The 16751-nt window shown below is 52.1% G+C and overlaps 1 protein-coding gene across 1 annotated transcript; it reads right to left on the bottom strand.

Moving 5' to 3' along the window:
- Positions 1-13309: 13309 nt before the first annotated feature.
- Positions 13310-14269, bottom strand: LOC135999524 (olfactory receptor 14J1-like). The gene has a single exon (XM_065653094.1). The coding sequence runs from the start codon at positions 14267-14269 to the stop codon at positions 13310-13312; it is 960 nt and encodes a 319-aa protein (XP_065509166.1).
- Between the last annotated feature and the right edge of the window lie 2482 nt (positions 14270-16751).

Here is a 16751-nt window from a genome sequence, read left to right as displayed (position 1 = left end):
ATGCTCTGCTGCACACGGCCAATACATTTTCACTGCCACTGTGCAAGGGCAATGCCCTGGAGCAGTTCTTCTGTGAAATCCCCCAGATCCTCAAGCTCTCCTGCTCAGATGCCTCCCTCAGGGAAGTTTGGCTTTCTGTGGTTAGTCTCTTAGTAATATTTGGGTGTTTTGTGTTCATTGTGCTGTCCTATGTGCAGATCTTGAGGGCCGTGCTGAGGATCCCCTCTGAGCAGGGACGGCACAAAGCCTTTTCCACGTGCCTCCCTCACCTGGCCGTGGTCTCCCTGTTTGTCAGCACTGGCATGTTTGCCTACCTGAAGCCCCCCTCCATCTCCTCCCCATCCCTGGACCTGGTGGTGTCTGTTCTGTACTCGGTGGTGCCTCCAGCAGTGAACCCCCTCATCTACAGCATGAGGAACCAGGAGCTCAAGGATGCCCTGTGGAAACTCATATCTCTGTGTTTTCTGAAGCAATAAACTGCTTCTCTCCTTCTACATAGTAGTTTTAATGTAACTAGTTACAGGTCCAGCCTCTCATTTGTATTTTCTGTTTTTATTGAAGTTGTTTTTTATTGTGATAACATTGTCATTCCCTGTAAATCACTGTCTGCTTTTCTTTTATAACCCCTGGCTGTGTAAATGAGGAGCCATGGTCTGTGCGTATTTAAACAAAATAAAGGGTCCCGTAGTGATGTGTTTTTCATTATATCGTCCCTGCAAGGCCTGTTTGGAGCTGCAGGGACAGTTTCCGTGTCCATGGGAGGAGAGGAAAAGAGTCCAGCCTGGCAGCACTGCCAGGGAGCAGCAGCGCTTGGCCTTCCAGAGCTGTTCTCGTTCCACTCCCACACTCTCCTTCTCATCCCTTGTGTTGGTGCAAGGCCTGAGTGCTCTGGCAGCCTGGTCACCGTCCTGCTGTGTGTCAGTCCTGTGAGTGCAGGCAGGGACAGGCAATGGGCACTGCTGTGACAGAGCTGGCCTCAGAACAGCCTTTGCAGAAAGAAAGGTGATCTCCTATGGGCAGGCCCTCAAGGTTTAGGTCTTTTTACAAACCTTCTCTCAAAAACTTGCCCACGAAAGTGGCCACAGATGCAAGCAGCAGGGTACAGCTGCACAGTGTGTGTGTGCAGGGCTGGGCACTCAGCAGTGTCCTCTCACAGCCAGGCCTCCTGCCAGAGACCTGCAGGACCAGCAGAGCAGGGGCTGGGCTGTGCCCCTGTGCACTGGACACCCCGCGGAAGCTGCCCCAGGGCATCGTCATGGACTGGCCCCTCAAAACCTCCATTTCCAGCCCTGGCCTCTCTCTCCACCTCACAGAGGTTGCTCTTCCCTCCATGGAGGGACACTGAATGAGCAGGTCAGAAATCCATGTTTGCATTGTACAGATGAGATGTGAGCACGCACATCATCATACATGAGGTGAGATGAACCCAAGTGAGCACAAAAACCATCAGCTATTCCTGGGGGTTCCCTGAAGGCCTGTGGGACAGACAAGGTCTCGAGGTCACTTCATGTTGGGAGGAACATCCCGTGGGAAACCACCTGAATGCAGCCCTGGGATGTGCTTCCTTGAACTGTGATCCCCATGTCCATTCCTCATGACGTGGGACATCTCAGATGAGTGCAGAGCAGGGTGACACACCACAGGGCTGAGGTGTCTCCCGTCCTTTGGGAGTGGCAACAGGAGCCCATAGAGACACTGTGACTCCTGCCTCTGTGAATAAAAGGGACAGGCTCTGTCTCTGAGCATCCCTGGGTGCATGAGGAGTTCACAAGGCTGGCTCAGATGACAGAACCTGACAGAACCTGACATTTTTGTGTGTGACTCGAGGAACAAACCCCACTGGATCAGTGAGATTCATCTCAGCTGCCTTGGACAGGCTCATTGCAAGTGCTCCAGTCTGCTATGTCGCCCTTGCCCGTGATTCTGGATTGTGCTGTCCAAAGTACCATAGAAACCAGAATGGTTCTGGGGTCCTTAGAAAATGCAGACCTCAAACCCGTCTTCAAGAAGAGCATGAACAGGAACTGGGAGAATAACAGGCTGGCCAGCCTACCTCCCTCCCTGGGAAGGGGATGGGACATGTCCTCCTGCAGCCATTTCCAGGAACGTGAAGGACAAGGAAGGGATTGCTGAGCCCCAATGGAGAGGGGAAAGAAAGGCATGTTGTGTACAGGGCGTTTGCAAGGCCTCAGACATGGTGTCCTTCTGGGCAGAGTGGTGCTGATGGGGCTCAAGAAGTGGATGCTGGGTGGGAAGTTGGCTGAACCATCAAGCCCAAGTATCATCAGTGGTACAAAGTCCTCCGTGCAGCCAGTTACCAGTGTCACCTCTCAGTGACCAGCACTTGGGCCAACACTGTTGAACGTCTTTATTCTCCCCTTCCATGATGTAATAGAGTACACTTTCAGTGCCTTTGTGGATGATGCAAACTTGGGAGGAGGCCTCGAGCAACCTCCCCTGGTTCACCCTGCCCTGAGCAGGAGAGTGAGACAAGATGAGTGAGACAAGGGCTCTCTTCAAACCTGAGTTATTCCGTGATTTGAAATAATTTCTGACTTGGAGATGTTTCTGGAGAGACAACAGGTAGAAGAATAGTAAAAAAATTTAAAAAGGCAGAAGAGGAGATATAGGAGATGTTAAAATAAATACAGCAGTTCCAGTGAGGAGTGCTTTTCACCCACATTGTTAGTAGGAAATATATTTAAGAAATTTGAACAAGGAGAGGAAGCGAGATGGGTGTCTAGAGACTGCAGGGAAAGAGGGGCAGGTGTAGGAATGTGTAGAACACGCTTCAGTCTTGGTCAGGTCCTGGTTGCTAAGGAGGAGGATGGATGGGTGTGGTATTATGAGGTCAGTTGTGTCTCAGTTCTGTCTCTGGAGGTGACAGCCCAGCAGCAGGAACATGGCTGGGAAAGAACCTCTGCATAAGTACCCACAGGGTTCTCATGCCCATTCCACCTGAGAACATGATGGGACAGCAGCAGGGCCATGGTCGTGTCTATCAGAGAAGCTGAAAGGCCCGCATAAGTCCTGGGATTTAGAAGATCATGGTGAGGTGACTTCTCTCTGGTTAAGTAAAAGACCACAAGAAGCCTAACGGGTTGGGTTCCTTGCTTGAAGAGCAATTTTTGAGATGGTTGAGTTTTCCTTAATAGCAGAAAAAAGCAAGAGAGAGAAATAAAAGTCACAAAGTGCAACTTGGAAGATGGAGACTGGAAGAAATGTCACTGGAAGGGCAGTGCTGTGGTGCAAGAGGTCACCCAGAGGGAGCTGGATCAGCCCATGGTTTGTGCTCCAAAGAACAGCCACTGAGGGTGCAGACACGTCAGTGAAGGGACAGAAATGCTGGGGTGAGAGCAGGTGGGGAACCAGATGGGTGGGTGCAGCCTGCAGGGAAAGAGGGGCAGGTGTAGGACCGTGTAGAACAGCTTGTGATGGAGATGGCAAAGGGCGCTGGTGAGGCTGGAAGGGACCAACAGGACCCAGGTCTCTGTCCCCTTGGCCATGGCAGTTGTCTCTACCACTGAGGCCCAGGAGAAGACATGTTGTCCTCATGGCACTGGGGCCTCGTTGCCTCCTTGCAGCCCCATGGGGAAGCTGGAAGTTGTTGTACCAGTGTTGTCCTTCCCTCGGCCTTGCACACCCACATCCCACGGTCCCAGGAAGAGCCCTGAGCCGTGTGTGAGGGGCAGGATCCCCCTTCCCATTGCCTGGAGGTCGTGGCTTCTCCTTTCTGCTGCAGAAAGCAAACCAAGGGGTTTCTGACCATCAGAGCTGAAGAAAAGACTAAAAGGAGACCTCATGGTGGCTACAGCTTCCTCACAAGGGGAGAAGGAAGGGTAGGTACTGAGCTCTTCTCTCTGGTGACCAGTGACAGAACCCGAGGGAATGGCAGGAAGATGTGCCAGGGGAGGTTTAGGTTGGACATGAGGAAAAGGTTCTTCAGCCAGAGGGTGCTGGGCACTGGAACAGGCTGCCCAGGGAGGTGTCACGGCCCCAACCTGTCAGTGTTCAAGAAGACACTGGACAACATCTTCAGACACACGGTGTGGACTGTGGGGTTGTCCTGTGCAGGGACAGGAGTTGTACTCAATGATCCTTCTGGGTCCCTTCCAGCTCAGGACATTCTATGATTCTATGAAATACTAGGTTAAAAATCCATGTTTTCATTGCACAGATGAGTTGCAAACATACACATCATGTGCATGTCCACTGCGTGCATGTGGTGAGATGAACCCAAGGGAGTGCAAATGCTTTCAGCTATTCATTAGGGATCCATAAAGGTCAGTGGGAGAGAGATGGTGTTGAGGGATCTCTTCCAACCTGCGTTATTCTAGGATTCCATGAATCTTTTCTTGGAGAGCTCTTTCACATCAGAATAGACACAGGAAGAGGAAGAAGAAGGAAAAAAAAAAGGCAGAAGCAGAGATAAAAATGCCCCAGTGTAAATACAGCAGCTCCTCTGAGGAACGTTTCTCCCCTCAAACCCTTGATAGGAAATCTATTAGATACATTTGATGAAACCAGCTTAGTTTTACCTGCTCACACACTGGAGCACAAGGAGGGCGATGGCTGGGTACGATGTCATGTGCTCAGCTGTGTCTCAGGAACTCATAGTCCAGTAGGAAGCCAATGGCTGTGGAGGGGACTGTGAGTCACTTGTGCCTCTGCAGGGGACAGGCCAACAGCAGGAACAGGGCTGGGAAAGGGACTGGGAGGTCACACATACGAGACGAGCAATCGGGCCCAATCAGCATGGCTTTATGAAAGGTAGGTCCTGCTTGACCGACCTGATCTCCTCCTATGACAAGGTGACCGGCTTAGCAGATGGGGGAAAGTCTGTCGTGGGGGAGTGAATCTGACACACAGGCTGTGGATGCTGTGCACTTAGACTTCAGTAAAGCCTTTGACACCGTATCCCACAGCATCTCCTGGAGAAGCTGCAGCTCATGGCCTGGATGGTGTATCTGCGATGGATAAAGAACTGGCTGGAGGGCCGGGCCCAAAGAGTTGTGGTGAACGGAGCCAAACCCAGTTGGCGGCCGGTCACGAGTGGTGTCCCCAGGGCTCAGTATTGGGGCCAGTTCTGTTTAATCTCTTTACCAATGATCGGTATGAAGGGATCAAGTGCACCCTCAGTAAGTCTGCAGATGACACCAAACTGGGTGGGAGTGTTGATCTGCTGGAGGGTGGGAAGGCCACACAGAGGGACGTTGGCTGACTGAGGCCAATTGTCTGAGATTCAACAAGGCCAAGTGCCGGGTCCTGCACTTGGGTCATAACAATCCCCTGCAACAACACAGGCTTGGGGAAGAGTGGCTGGAAAGCTGCCTGGCGGAAAAAGACCTGGGGGTGTTGATCGACAGCAACTGAACGTGAGCCAGTGTGTTCCCAGGTGGCCAGAAAGGCCAATGGCCTCCTGGTGTGCATCAAGAATAGTGTAGTGGGCAGAATTAGAGCAGTGATCATCCCCTTGTACTTGGTGTTGTTGGGGCCACAACTTGAATTGTCTGTTCAGTTTTGGGCTTCTCACCATAGGAAAGACCTTGAGGTGCTGGAGTGAGTGCAGAGGAGGGCGACGAGGCTGTTGAGAGTCTGGAGCAAAAGTCTTCTGAGGAGCAGCTTAGGGACCCATGGCTGTTTAGCCTGGAGAAAAATGAGACTGAGGGGAGACCATTTCACTCTCTACAACTGTCTAAGAAGAGGTTGTAGCATGGAGGGTGTTGGTCATCTCCTGAGTAGCAAGTGATAGGATGAGAGGAAATGGCCTCAGCTTGTACCAGAGAAGGTTCAGAATTGAAATTAGGAAACATTCTTCATGGAAAAGTTTGTGAAGCAGTGAGCAGGCTGCCCAGGAAAGTGGTTGAGTCACCATTCCTGGAGGTGTTTATGTATAGACGAGGTTCTTAGGGACATGGTTTAGTGCTGGAGTTGGACTCAGTGGTCTTAATGGTCTGCTCCATCTCAAATGATTCCACGATTCTATGATTCTATGCTTGAAGGGTTATCTCCCAGACTGTGGAAATTTCCTTTGTGGCAGGAATCAGAATCATGAAGAGTGTTGGAAGGGAGCTTCAAAGGCCATCTAGTCCAACCCCCCTGCCATGAGCAGGGACATCTTCAACCAGATCAGGTTGCTCAGAGTCCCATCCAGCCTGGCCTGGGATGTCTCGAGGGATGGGGCACCCATCACCTCTCTCGGCAACCAGTGGTCATGTTTCATCACCCGCATTGTAAAAAGTGTCTTCCACGTGTCTGGCCTGAATTTCCCCTCTTCTAGTTCACAACCATCACCCCTTGTCCTGTCACAACAGGCCCTGTTAAAAAGTCTGGCCCCATCATTCTTATCAGTCTCTTTTAAGTACAGAAAGGTTGCAATAAGGTCTCCCTGGAGCCTTCTCTTCTCCAGGCTTATCAACCCCAACTCTCCCAGCCTGTCCTCCCAGCAGAGCTGTTCCAGCCCTCTGATCATCTTGGTGGCCCCGCTCTGGACCCTCTCCAACAGGTCCATGTCTGTCCTGTACTGAGGGCTCCAGAGCTGGATGCAGGACTCCAGCTGGGGTCTCAGCAGAGCGAGGCAGAGGGGCAGAATCTCCTCCCTTGACCTGCTGGTTATGCTCCTCTGGATGCAGCCCAAAATAAGATTGGCTTTCTGGGCTGCAAGCGCACATTGCCAACTTCTGTCCAGTCTTCAACTAGCAGTCCCCCCAAGTCCTCCTCGTCAGGGCTGCTCTCAATCCCCTCACGCCCCAGCCCATACTGACAGCGGGGGTTGCCCCAACCCAGGTGCAGGACCTTGCGTTTGGCCCCGTTGAACCTCTGGAGATTCATATGAATCCACTTCTTGAGCTTATCCAGGTCCCCCTGGATGGCCTTCTGTCCCTCAGGCGTGTCAGCAACACCACTCAGTTTGGTGACATCTGCAAACTTGCGGAGGGTGCACTTGATCCCACTATGCCATTGATGAAAATATTAACCGTACTGATCCCAGTATGGACCCCTGAGGGACACCACTTGTCACCAGTGGCCATCCAGACATTGTGCCATTGACCACCGCTATCTGGGTGCAGCCATTGAAACAGTTCCTCACCCACCAAACAGTCCAGCCATCCAATATATACCTTTCCAATGTAGAGAGAAGGATGTTGTGAGCGACCACGTCAAAGGCTTTACAGAAGTCCAGATAGATATGACATCCATTGCCCTTCCTTTGTCCACTGACGTAGTTACTCCATCGTAGAAGGCCACTGGGTTAGTCAGGCAGGACTTGCCCTTGGTGAAGCCATGCTGGCTGTCTCAAATCACCTCCCTGTCCTCCTTGTGCCTTAGCACAGCTTCTAGGAGGATCTGTTCCATGGTCTTCCCAGGCACAGGTCAGAGGCTGACAGGTCAGTAGTTTTCAGGATCCTCCTTTCTACAGCAGAGAGAAGCACTGCCACACAGCGCAGCTTGGAATGGACATGAGGAGGAAGAAATGTCACTCAAAGGGTGGTGCTGTGGTACAAGAAATCATCCAGGAGCATGGGATCATTCCACCTCCTTGTGTTTCAAGGAACAGAGCATGAGTGGAGACACATGAGTCAATGTATGGAAACACCAGGGTGAGAGCAAGGGGAGGAAGTGAGATGGGTGTCTACAGCCTGCAGGGAAACAGAAGCAGCTGTGGGACAGTGGAGGACAACCCGTGGTGGAGATGGCAAAGGGCACTGGCAAGGCTGGATGTCGCCAAGAGAACCCAAGTCTTTGTCCCCTTGCCTATGGCAATCGTCTCTGCCACCAAGGCCTATGAGGAGCCATGTTGTCCTCAGGCACTGGGGCACCCCATGGCCTCCTTGCACACCCCAGTAAGGCTGGGAACTGTCACACCATTGTCCTTCACTCAGCATCACACAGCCCACATGCCCCTGCCCCAGGAGGAGCCCTGAGCAACGGGTGAGGGACAGGATCTGCCTTCCCAGGGGCTGGGGGTCAGGCCTTGGCCTCTCTGCTTCGTCCAACAAAACCAGGGTTTTCTCAGCACCTCAGCTGCCTGCACACGACCCTTTGTTTATCTGCCAGCATGGCCTCCAATTCTCTGCTCTAACGAGTCCCTGGGGAGGCTTTGCTGGTACTTGCCCTCAGTGGAACTCATTAATACTTCAAGGGACTTAGTACTTTTTTCTTCTGATGTTGACTTCTGGAAAGGTTTGTGCGATCTCCTCTCAGCACCTGAGGTTCAAGGATTTAACACCAAATGCACCATGGGGCTCATCACACTGAAGAAAGCTCTAAGAAACCATGTCTCCTTGTAATTTCCTTCTAGTCTTGTACAGTTAATAAGAGACATTTCCTACTGTATTTATGGAGAGTGATTTCAAAAACCTTCTAATAAAAATGACTTTTTTTTTTTTTTTGGTAAAGGATATAGTTTATTTTTTTTCTGTGTGCAGAAGAGGTGATTGCAGCATTATCTGATATTGATCCAAGGTCTCTCCTAAGGAGGTCTGGACTGGCTGGAGAAGCTGTCCCTTGAGCTCTGACACCGTGTGGACAACCTTGCTCCTCACCTCCCCAGCTCCATCATTTCTCTCATTGGCCACCTGGCACTTGCATCCGTTTTCCTTACACCAGACTTCTCCACTGCAGTCTGCAGCTGGATGTTCCAGCTCCTTTGCACCAGCTCCCACCTGCTCTCCTTAGAGACCTGGCTGTACACAGGCAAAGAGAGACTTCTCCTTACTTTTGAACAAACAAAATAAACTGATAAGAATCATGGTTAAAAGAAAACACACTCCTCAACTGTATGCCGAGGAAAAACTGCCACCAATGAGGTTCACTGTCTCCAAGGCATAACCATGCAAGAAATGATTTAGACAGAAAGGAAATTAGAAAATAAACACAATATAAGAGTTGGCTAAAGACAGAATTAGACAGACTACTGAAAGACAATGAAGCTTTTAACTCCTTGAAGCTGGAAGCAGCAACTGGATTGTTGACAAGTGTCTGAGTGATCAAAGAGTAAGAGGAAGGGCAATCCAGAGACCGATCGCAAGTGCTTGTGTGCAGATCAGCTGCTGGAAATGGGACTTCAGACATGGTCAGTTTAGTTAGGGCAGAGGAAATACCTGAAGGATGAGGGAGATCAGATGCACAGACTAATAGAGTGCTGACAAGGCAAATCTTGTGGAAGAAGAGAAGTTCTCTCCTTGCTCTTAGCGCACATCCAAAATAATGTCATTTTGATGTCATGGGAAAACACTGGTATTTAAAGTATTCAAAACAAAGAAAGGAGAATTACACCACCAACAAAGTTTGATGCTTAAAGTTGCAAGAAAGCATTTCCTTCACTCTACATCTTTCATTTGTTTTCTTTTTCCCTCTATTTTTAGAAAATGTTCTCTAGACTTCTATCCTACCAAAGCCTAGAGCATTAAGAAAGATAATCCTTGTGTCTTGCACAGAGTTGAAGGCACCAAAAAATCCACTGCCCTGGACTGTCAATGCCACTTTTTACTCTTAGCACAGCGTGAGTCATGCTCGAAGCTGTTGGCCACTCTTGCCTGATGTGGGAAAGAAGAATATAAAGGTTAATTGAAATGTTCTCTTTGTAGATGGTCATGTTGACAGTGATCTCAACAGACCTGTGTTATCTGTCTTTCTATGTGAGTATAAGGAAAAAGAAATATTTATGTAGAGGTAAATGAAGAGTAAAATGCATAGGTGCGCCCAGTTACTCAGCAAAGTACATTTCCTACCGGCACTCTCAAAGGAAGAATCTTTCTTCTGAAAAATTGCTGTTTCGATACTGTCTTTGTCACTCCGTCCGCTGCCCCACTGGCCACTGGGACCAGGGTTCCCTCAGCTGCCTTCCTTGTGCTGACAATATCTTTGGAGAAGCCCTCCTGGGTGCGCTCCCCTTGCATGGCCATTTCAGCCACTGCTCAGCACTGGCTTTGCTGGCTCCATCCCTGCACCTCCAGGCCAGCTGTCTGTCTGTCTGTCTCCTGGGCAGCCTGTTCCCCTTCAGCCTCCCTGCACGTCCTTCTGCTGTTTGATCTCCTAAGGCAGGGGGTTGCTGTGCACCCATCCTGACCTCTTGCCAGGCCCTGCTCGACTCCCTGACCATCAGATTAGTTTCTTCCTGGGCTTTGATGAAGCTGTCCCTGAAGATCCAAGAGAGCAGTCCCTCTGTTCTCCAGGACAGCCCAAGGAGATCCTCCGGTAACTGAAATCAGCTCTCCTGCAGGACTGCACTGTTGTTCTGCAGTTGCCCTGCTTCTCCACCATCTCACAGTCACTGCAGCCATGGCCGCCCTCATCCTTAGATCCCCACCCTGAACCACCTTGTCTGCCAGTAAGAGACCAGCCCTAGTCAGCTCGTCCAGTGTTTGTCTCAAAATGCTGTCTTCCACACCCTGCAGGAACCTCCTGGGTTGCTTGTGCCCAGCCCTGCTGCCCTCCCAGCAAACCGAGAGATGGTCCAACTTGCCATGTAATCCAGGACCTGTGACCATGAAGCTTCCTCCAAGGCAAGGGCTGTGCACGTCAGGCTCCCCTCTGCACAGAGCTCATCTCCACCTCCTCATCCACCCGCCTGCCTTCCTGAGGAGCCCTGCCCACCCATGGCTGCCCTCCCACCACCGAGCTGTCCCACCAGGGCTCTGCAGTCCCCATGGGGAGCACGTTGCTGCCTGCCCAGCAGAAACGACAGTGCTGGGTAGGAAAGAGGAGAGGCAGGTAAAGGGGCAGTGTGTGGGAGGTTGGCTGAGAGGTGACCCCTGGTGCCAGAAGAGGATGATGCAAGGTGAGGCATCATGGGAGGGAGGTGGATTTTGAAGTCACATCTTTGGAAACAACCCAACTGGGCACGTGGTGAGACAGGCCTGGTGATGTCACCTGGATGCTGGGAAACACCCCCAGCAGTGCTGAGAGCCTGGGAGACGGGAGATGCAGGAGAAGGGGAAGATGACACGGCTGGAGGTGGGTTGTGATGCCACTTCTATTGCAGTTACCTGGGGTAGACGTAGGCAAAGCCAACATGCCTAGATTATTACTTGTGAGGTCACCTCATGACAGCAATGTGATTGGCCAGAGGTAGGCAGGTATCATGAGGTCATCAAGGACACCAGACGGGAAGGCTGCAGAAAGATGAGTGAGCCCCTGGTGAGGCCCTGCCCTGGGCTGAAACCACCTGTACGTGCCACGGGAAACTGTGGGACATGCATGAGAAGCTGAGGGATGTGAGAAGGGACCAGCAGTATGGGCAGCTCCGTGTGTGCCAGCTGGGCCTCACAGGTGGCTGCAGATGTGACCAGGTTGGCCAGACTGCACAGAGGGGAGCACTGGGGACTGTCTGGGCAGTCAAGTCTTGCAAGGCCATCAGTGCCTGGAGGAGCCACCAGTGATGCCACTGAAGTCCCAGAGGACCAAGGCAATGGAATCCAAACTATCAAATTTGAGTGCAAGTGGAGAAAACCTGAGCCCACTGGGGAAAAAGTAACTGATGATGGTTATGAATTGTGAGGAGATCGGGGCAGAGAAATTTGGATCGTGGAAGAAGCAGCCTGTGGAAGAGTGGGGAGGAGCGGGGTTCAAGGGACCAGCTGCCCGTGGGGAGGTGGCTGGTCAGTGCTGGTCTGGCCAAACCCCCTGCCTGAGCACCATGGTCTGTCCTGCTTATTAGACTGGTTTCAGTTGGGATAGAGTTACTTATCTTCATAGCAACTTGTATGAGTCCATTTTACATTTGTGATGGAAACAGTGTTGGTCCCACCCCAATGTTTCAGTCATTGCTGAGCAGTGCTTGCACAGTATCAAGGGGATTTCCACTTCTCACACCAACCCCACCAGCATGGGGGCTGGGGTGCGCAAGAAATTGGGACGGGACATGGCTGGGACAGCTGAACCAAACTGACCAAAGGGGTGTTCCACAACATAGGATAGCATGGTCAACAATAAAATCTGGGAGAAGAAGGGAGGGGAGGAGATTCGGCGTGATGGCGTTTGTCTGCCCAAGTAACCATTGTATGTGATGGAGCCCGGCTTTTCTGAAGATGGCTGAAAACCCTCCTGCTGATGATGCAGTGAATGAATTCCTTAGTTTTCTTTGATTACATACATAGATTTTGCTTTGCCTGTAAAACCGTCTTTATCTCAACCCACGAGTTTTCTTTTGTGTTTCCGATCCTCCGCCTCATCCTGCTGTGGGGCAGTGAGTGACAGACTATGTGGTGCTGAGCTGCTTGTCAGGGTTAAACTACAAAACTAATTAAACTCTGCTCCTGGCTCTTTGCTGTGTGAGTGGGCTCACTATTGTGTGTGCGTTTGGGTGTGATGGCACGTACACACCTTCTTGGTCAATTCTAAGTGAGGCTAGCAAGGAGGAGAAGGACACCAGGATCTGGAGAACCCCAGGGTTGGAATGTCCAAGTGGGTAATATCTCTGAGTCTGGGCTGACCCAAACACCAGGTCCACACTGGAGGGACCACAGGGGTGTGTGAAACTGCAGGTAGGTTCTACCCAGGATGTACAGACCACTCGTGCAACTTTCACACCAGATCAGTCTGAGAGGGGCAACAGGACAGGGTCAGTTCTGTTGCTCATGGTTGTGTAAGTGCTGCTGTTGGTGTGGTGGCTGTGAGGGCGCTGTTGCCTGTTGGAGTTGGTCTGTGTCAGATTGTCTGTGTCCATCTTTGTTTCCCTGCAGATACCTGCATTTAGTGCTTTCCCTTGGATGACTCCGCCGTGGGCCATGTCTCACTCTGTGGGGTCCTGTCACTGCCCATCTCAGGCACAGCCGGTCCGTGTGTATCTCATGGGCTCTCGGGCAGCTCCAGATTCCTCTCCTGGAGGATTGTCCTCTGCCCCATCATGCACTGGGACAGCCCAGTGAGGCTGTATCTCATGACCACTCCCCATCTCCACTGTCAACAGACAGCAAGGGTTGTGTCTTAAATCACACCTTTGTTGTCTATCAGATTGCAAGGTGGCATCGAGCTTTTTCCTCAGGCCCTTTTGAGGGAAATTCCTGGGCCTGTTGTTGAAAACAGCTTTGGAAGAACAACCAAATCTTGAGGAACTGCACTCTGGAGATGTCATTTTGTTACAGAGATGCTATGGGAGACTAAGCTCTGACACAGTGTTAGAAAAAGATTTATACAGCTTTCAGGTGTTTTAAAACTATTTATAATGGGTTCATTATTCAGGATAGTGAGCTAAACATGAACAGTTATGTACCAACATAATAACCATAAATAACAATAGTGGTAATGCTAACAAAGTAAAAGGGATAAAACAGGGTACAGGCCTGCATTGGGATACAATTAGACATCATTTGTGGACAGTGATGGAAAGATGGTCAGTATTGACAAACGCCCATGAAAACACTTTCCTAATGGACTCCTTGAGCTCCTGGTTCCTCATGCTGTAGATGAGGGGGTTCACTGCTGGAGGCACCACTGAGTACAGAACAGACACCACCAGGTCCAGGGATGGGGAGGAGATGGAGGGGGGCTTCAGGTAGGCAAACATGCCAGTGCTGACAAACAGGGAGACCACGGCCAGGTGAGGGAGGCACGTGGCAAAGGCTTTGTCCCGTCCCTGCTCAGAGGGGATCCTCAGCACGGCCCTCAAGATCTGCACATAGGACAGCACAATGAACACAAAACACCCAAATGATAAACAGACACTAACCACAAGAAGACCAGCTTCCCTAAAGTAGGACTGTGAGCAGGAGAGCTTGAGGATGTGGGGGATTTCACAGAAGAACTGGTGCAGGGCATTGCCCTTGCAGAGTGGCAGTGAAAATGTATTGGCCGTGTGCAGCAGAGCAGTGAGAAACCCAGTGGCCCAGGCAGCTGCTGCCATGTGGACACAAGCTCTGCTGCCCAGGAGGGTCCCGTAGTGCAGGGGTTTGCAGATGGCAACGTAGCGGTCGTACGACATGACGGTGAGCAGATAGAACTCTGCCAAAATGAGAAAGACAAAGCAAAAGATTTGGGCAGCACATTCCATATAAGAAATGGCCCTTGTGTCCCAGAGGGAATTGGCCATGGACTTGGGGACAATGGTGGAGATGCAGCCCAGGTCAAGGAGGGCGAGGTTGAGCAGGAAGAAGTACATGGGGGTGTGGAGGTGCTGGTCACAGGCTATGGTGGTGATGATGAGGCCGTTGCCCAGGAGGGCAGCCAGGTAGATGCCCAGGAAGAGCCAGAAGTGCAAGAGCTGCAGCTCCCGTGTGTCTGTGAACGCCAGGAGGAGGAACTGGGTGATGGAGCTGCTGTTGGACATTTGCTGATGAGCATGGGGCACTGTCACAGGAGCAAAAGAAAGTGACAATTTAGGAGAAACTTCTCTGAGCAAAATCACATACCCCCTCCCCCCGCTCCACACCCCTTGTCCTTTTCCAGACCTTCCTTCAGCCTGTGCCCACTGGCTGCCCAGGAGTCAGCCCTGCTCTGCAGCAGGGGTCATGGGAACGGGGGGCAGGGGACAGACCTGGGGTTCAGCTGTGTCAGATGGACCCGTTCCTGGTGCAGGAGGGACTGTCAGCATCTGCTCTCCTAGAGATAATGAACCAGGACGGAACAAGGCAGTTTGAGAGGCTTGTTTTTTTGCAGTTTCCTGCAACTTCCCTGGAGAGTGTTGTTGGGTGTCAGAAACCCTCAGCATTTCTGCTGCACTCAGGGAGAACAGAGCGAGTCCTGCGAGACCAGAGGATGCCTGTGGGTCAGTGCGGAGTGAGGGCAGCTGCTCTGTCCCTCTGTCTTGCTCCAGCTGCCCTGGGCTGGCACTTTTCTGAGATGGAGGCTGATCACACTGCCATGTTACCCTGAAAAGCCACCAGGCACTGCTGAGAGCAGAGGGACCCACCTCGGACCATGACATGTCTCACCCTTTCCTCAGGTCTCAGCACCCCACTTCTATCCCAGGACACACACGGCTCATTTCACAAACCAAACAGCATTTCTTCCATCATAGCATCTCTGCACTTCTGCATGACTAATTCAGATAATGCTAACGTGCTATAGGACAGGTTTGCATCCTGGAGGGAAGCTCGCAGCTTGGAAGAAAAACTCAAGGAGACAGCCAAGGGTCCTAATGATGGCATTTGATTCAGGGAGACTCAGCTCATTCCCCAGCCCCACACACTGCATTGCCCACAGCCCCACAGGTCAGAGCAAAGCTGGGACACGTGTTCCCATGGACACAGCTGCAGGAAAGGACCCACAAGATCAGGCTGTGACTCTGCAGCTGAAACTCCCATCCCCAGAGAGCCTGACAGCAAGAACCAGATCACACCAACAGTGACCCAGAGCAGTGGAGCAAGAAGGAAACTGCGGTGAGGGTGGGTGTGAGAGAGGCCAGGGCAGAGGCAGCCGGGCACTCCGACAGCGTCACCCTTCCCCAGCTGTGCAGCCACCTCCCACACACCAGCATTGCCGGGCAGCTGCTCTCAGCCCCTGTGCTCTGCAGAGGGAACTGGAGCTCTGGCTGCACAGGAGCTGCTTCATGCCTTGGAGCCCCCGGCCCTGAGGGCAGAGGCTTTGCTGGGTGGGAGAGGAGGCGAGGGGGCTGCTCACAGGAGGGATCTGCACTGCGGGGATCCTACGGAGTTTTCTGTGTTCCCACTCCCACAACAATTCCGGGGTTAGTTTCCTCACCTTTCTGATCATTTCCCTGCTGCTTGGAGATTTTCCTCCTGGGAGGTGTTTCCCTGTCCATGTCTCTTCCCTGTCAGCACTCAGACCCCATCCCATGCTCTGTGCCCTCACCCTGGCCCTACAGATCCTGCCTGTTTGCAGGGCACTGCCTGGGGGCATCTTCCTGTTTGCAGGTTGGAAAACAGGACAGGTCAGAGTAAGGCTGACGGGTCCAACAAAGGTGATGCAGGTGCTGTCCAGAGGCAGAGGAGTGGCTGAAGGGATGTTATGAGGCTTCTGGCAGACACACTGATCACTCAGAGTTGCAGTTCAGCACTATCAGTGACTTGTTTAAGCATGAGAGCTCATTTTTATTTCATGCTTTCCTGCACCCCCCAACCCTCGGGATAGGAAACTGAAAAGGCAGGCTCAGGAAAGCTCCTTATCTGGCTGGTAATCCTTACATTGGTCTTCTCCTTGCGGCATCCACTTGAAAAAATCCTGGGGTGATCTGGAGCTGTGAGCAGCCCTGACCCACACAGCACGCTCTCCACAGCAGAAGCACCTTTCCTGCCCTGATAGGGGTGGCTCCTTACCCCCACAGCTTCTCCCCACAGCCCCGTGGGGATCTCCCCGGGCAGGCGGCAGAGTCCCTGCCCCGGCACAGCCCTGGGGTGCAGGGACCCTGCTCTGCAGGACAGCCTGGGGCAACCCTGGGTGCTCACCCAGCTTCACAGCTGTTCAAAATTGCCTGATAACAGCCCCCTCCTTACAGATCCCTCAAGCTGTGCCTGTGCTAACTTGAGGAGATGCCTCCAGGAGCTACAGCTGCATTGTCAGCACCCAGAGACTTACCATGGCAAGGGCTGCAAAGGTTTCTGCTCCAGTGAGCTCTCAGTCATCCTCCCCATCCTGACCACCTTTAATCTCTCTCTGCCTTGCTCGTCTCCCTGAGATCCCCAGGCAGAGCCCTCAGCCCTGCTGCGCTTTGCAGAGGAGCTGCTCCTGGGCAGAGCTGTCTCTCTGCAGCGCTGCCGCTTGCCATGAGCTCCCTCTGTCCCAGGAGCCCAGCCCAGCTCAGCAGCACAGGGGCAGCCCAAGGCACTTTAATGACCCCTCTGGTGGGTTTG

The sequence above is a fragment of the Caloenas nicobarica genome, chromosome 28 (genome assembly GCF_036013445.1).
Source record: "Caloenas nicobarica isolate bCalNic1 chromosome 28, bCalNic1.hap1, whole genome shotgun sequence".
Classification (NCBI taxonomy): domain Eukaryota; kingdom Metazoa; phylum Chordata; class Aves; order Columbiformes; family Columbidae; genus Caloenas; species Caloenas nicobarica.
Note: the sequence above shows the minus strand (reverse complement) of the source record. Positions and strands in the feature narration are given on the sequence as shown.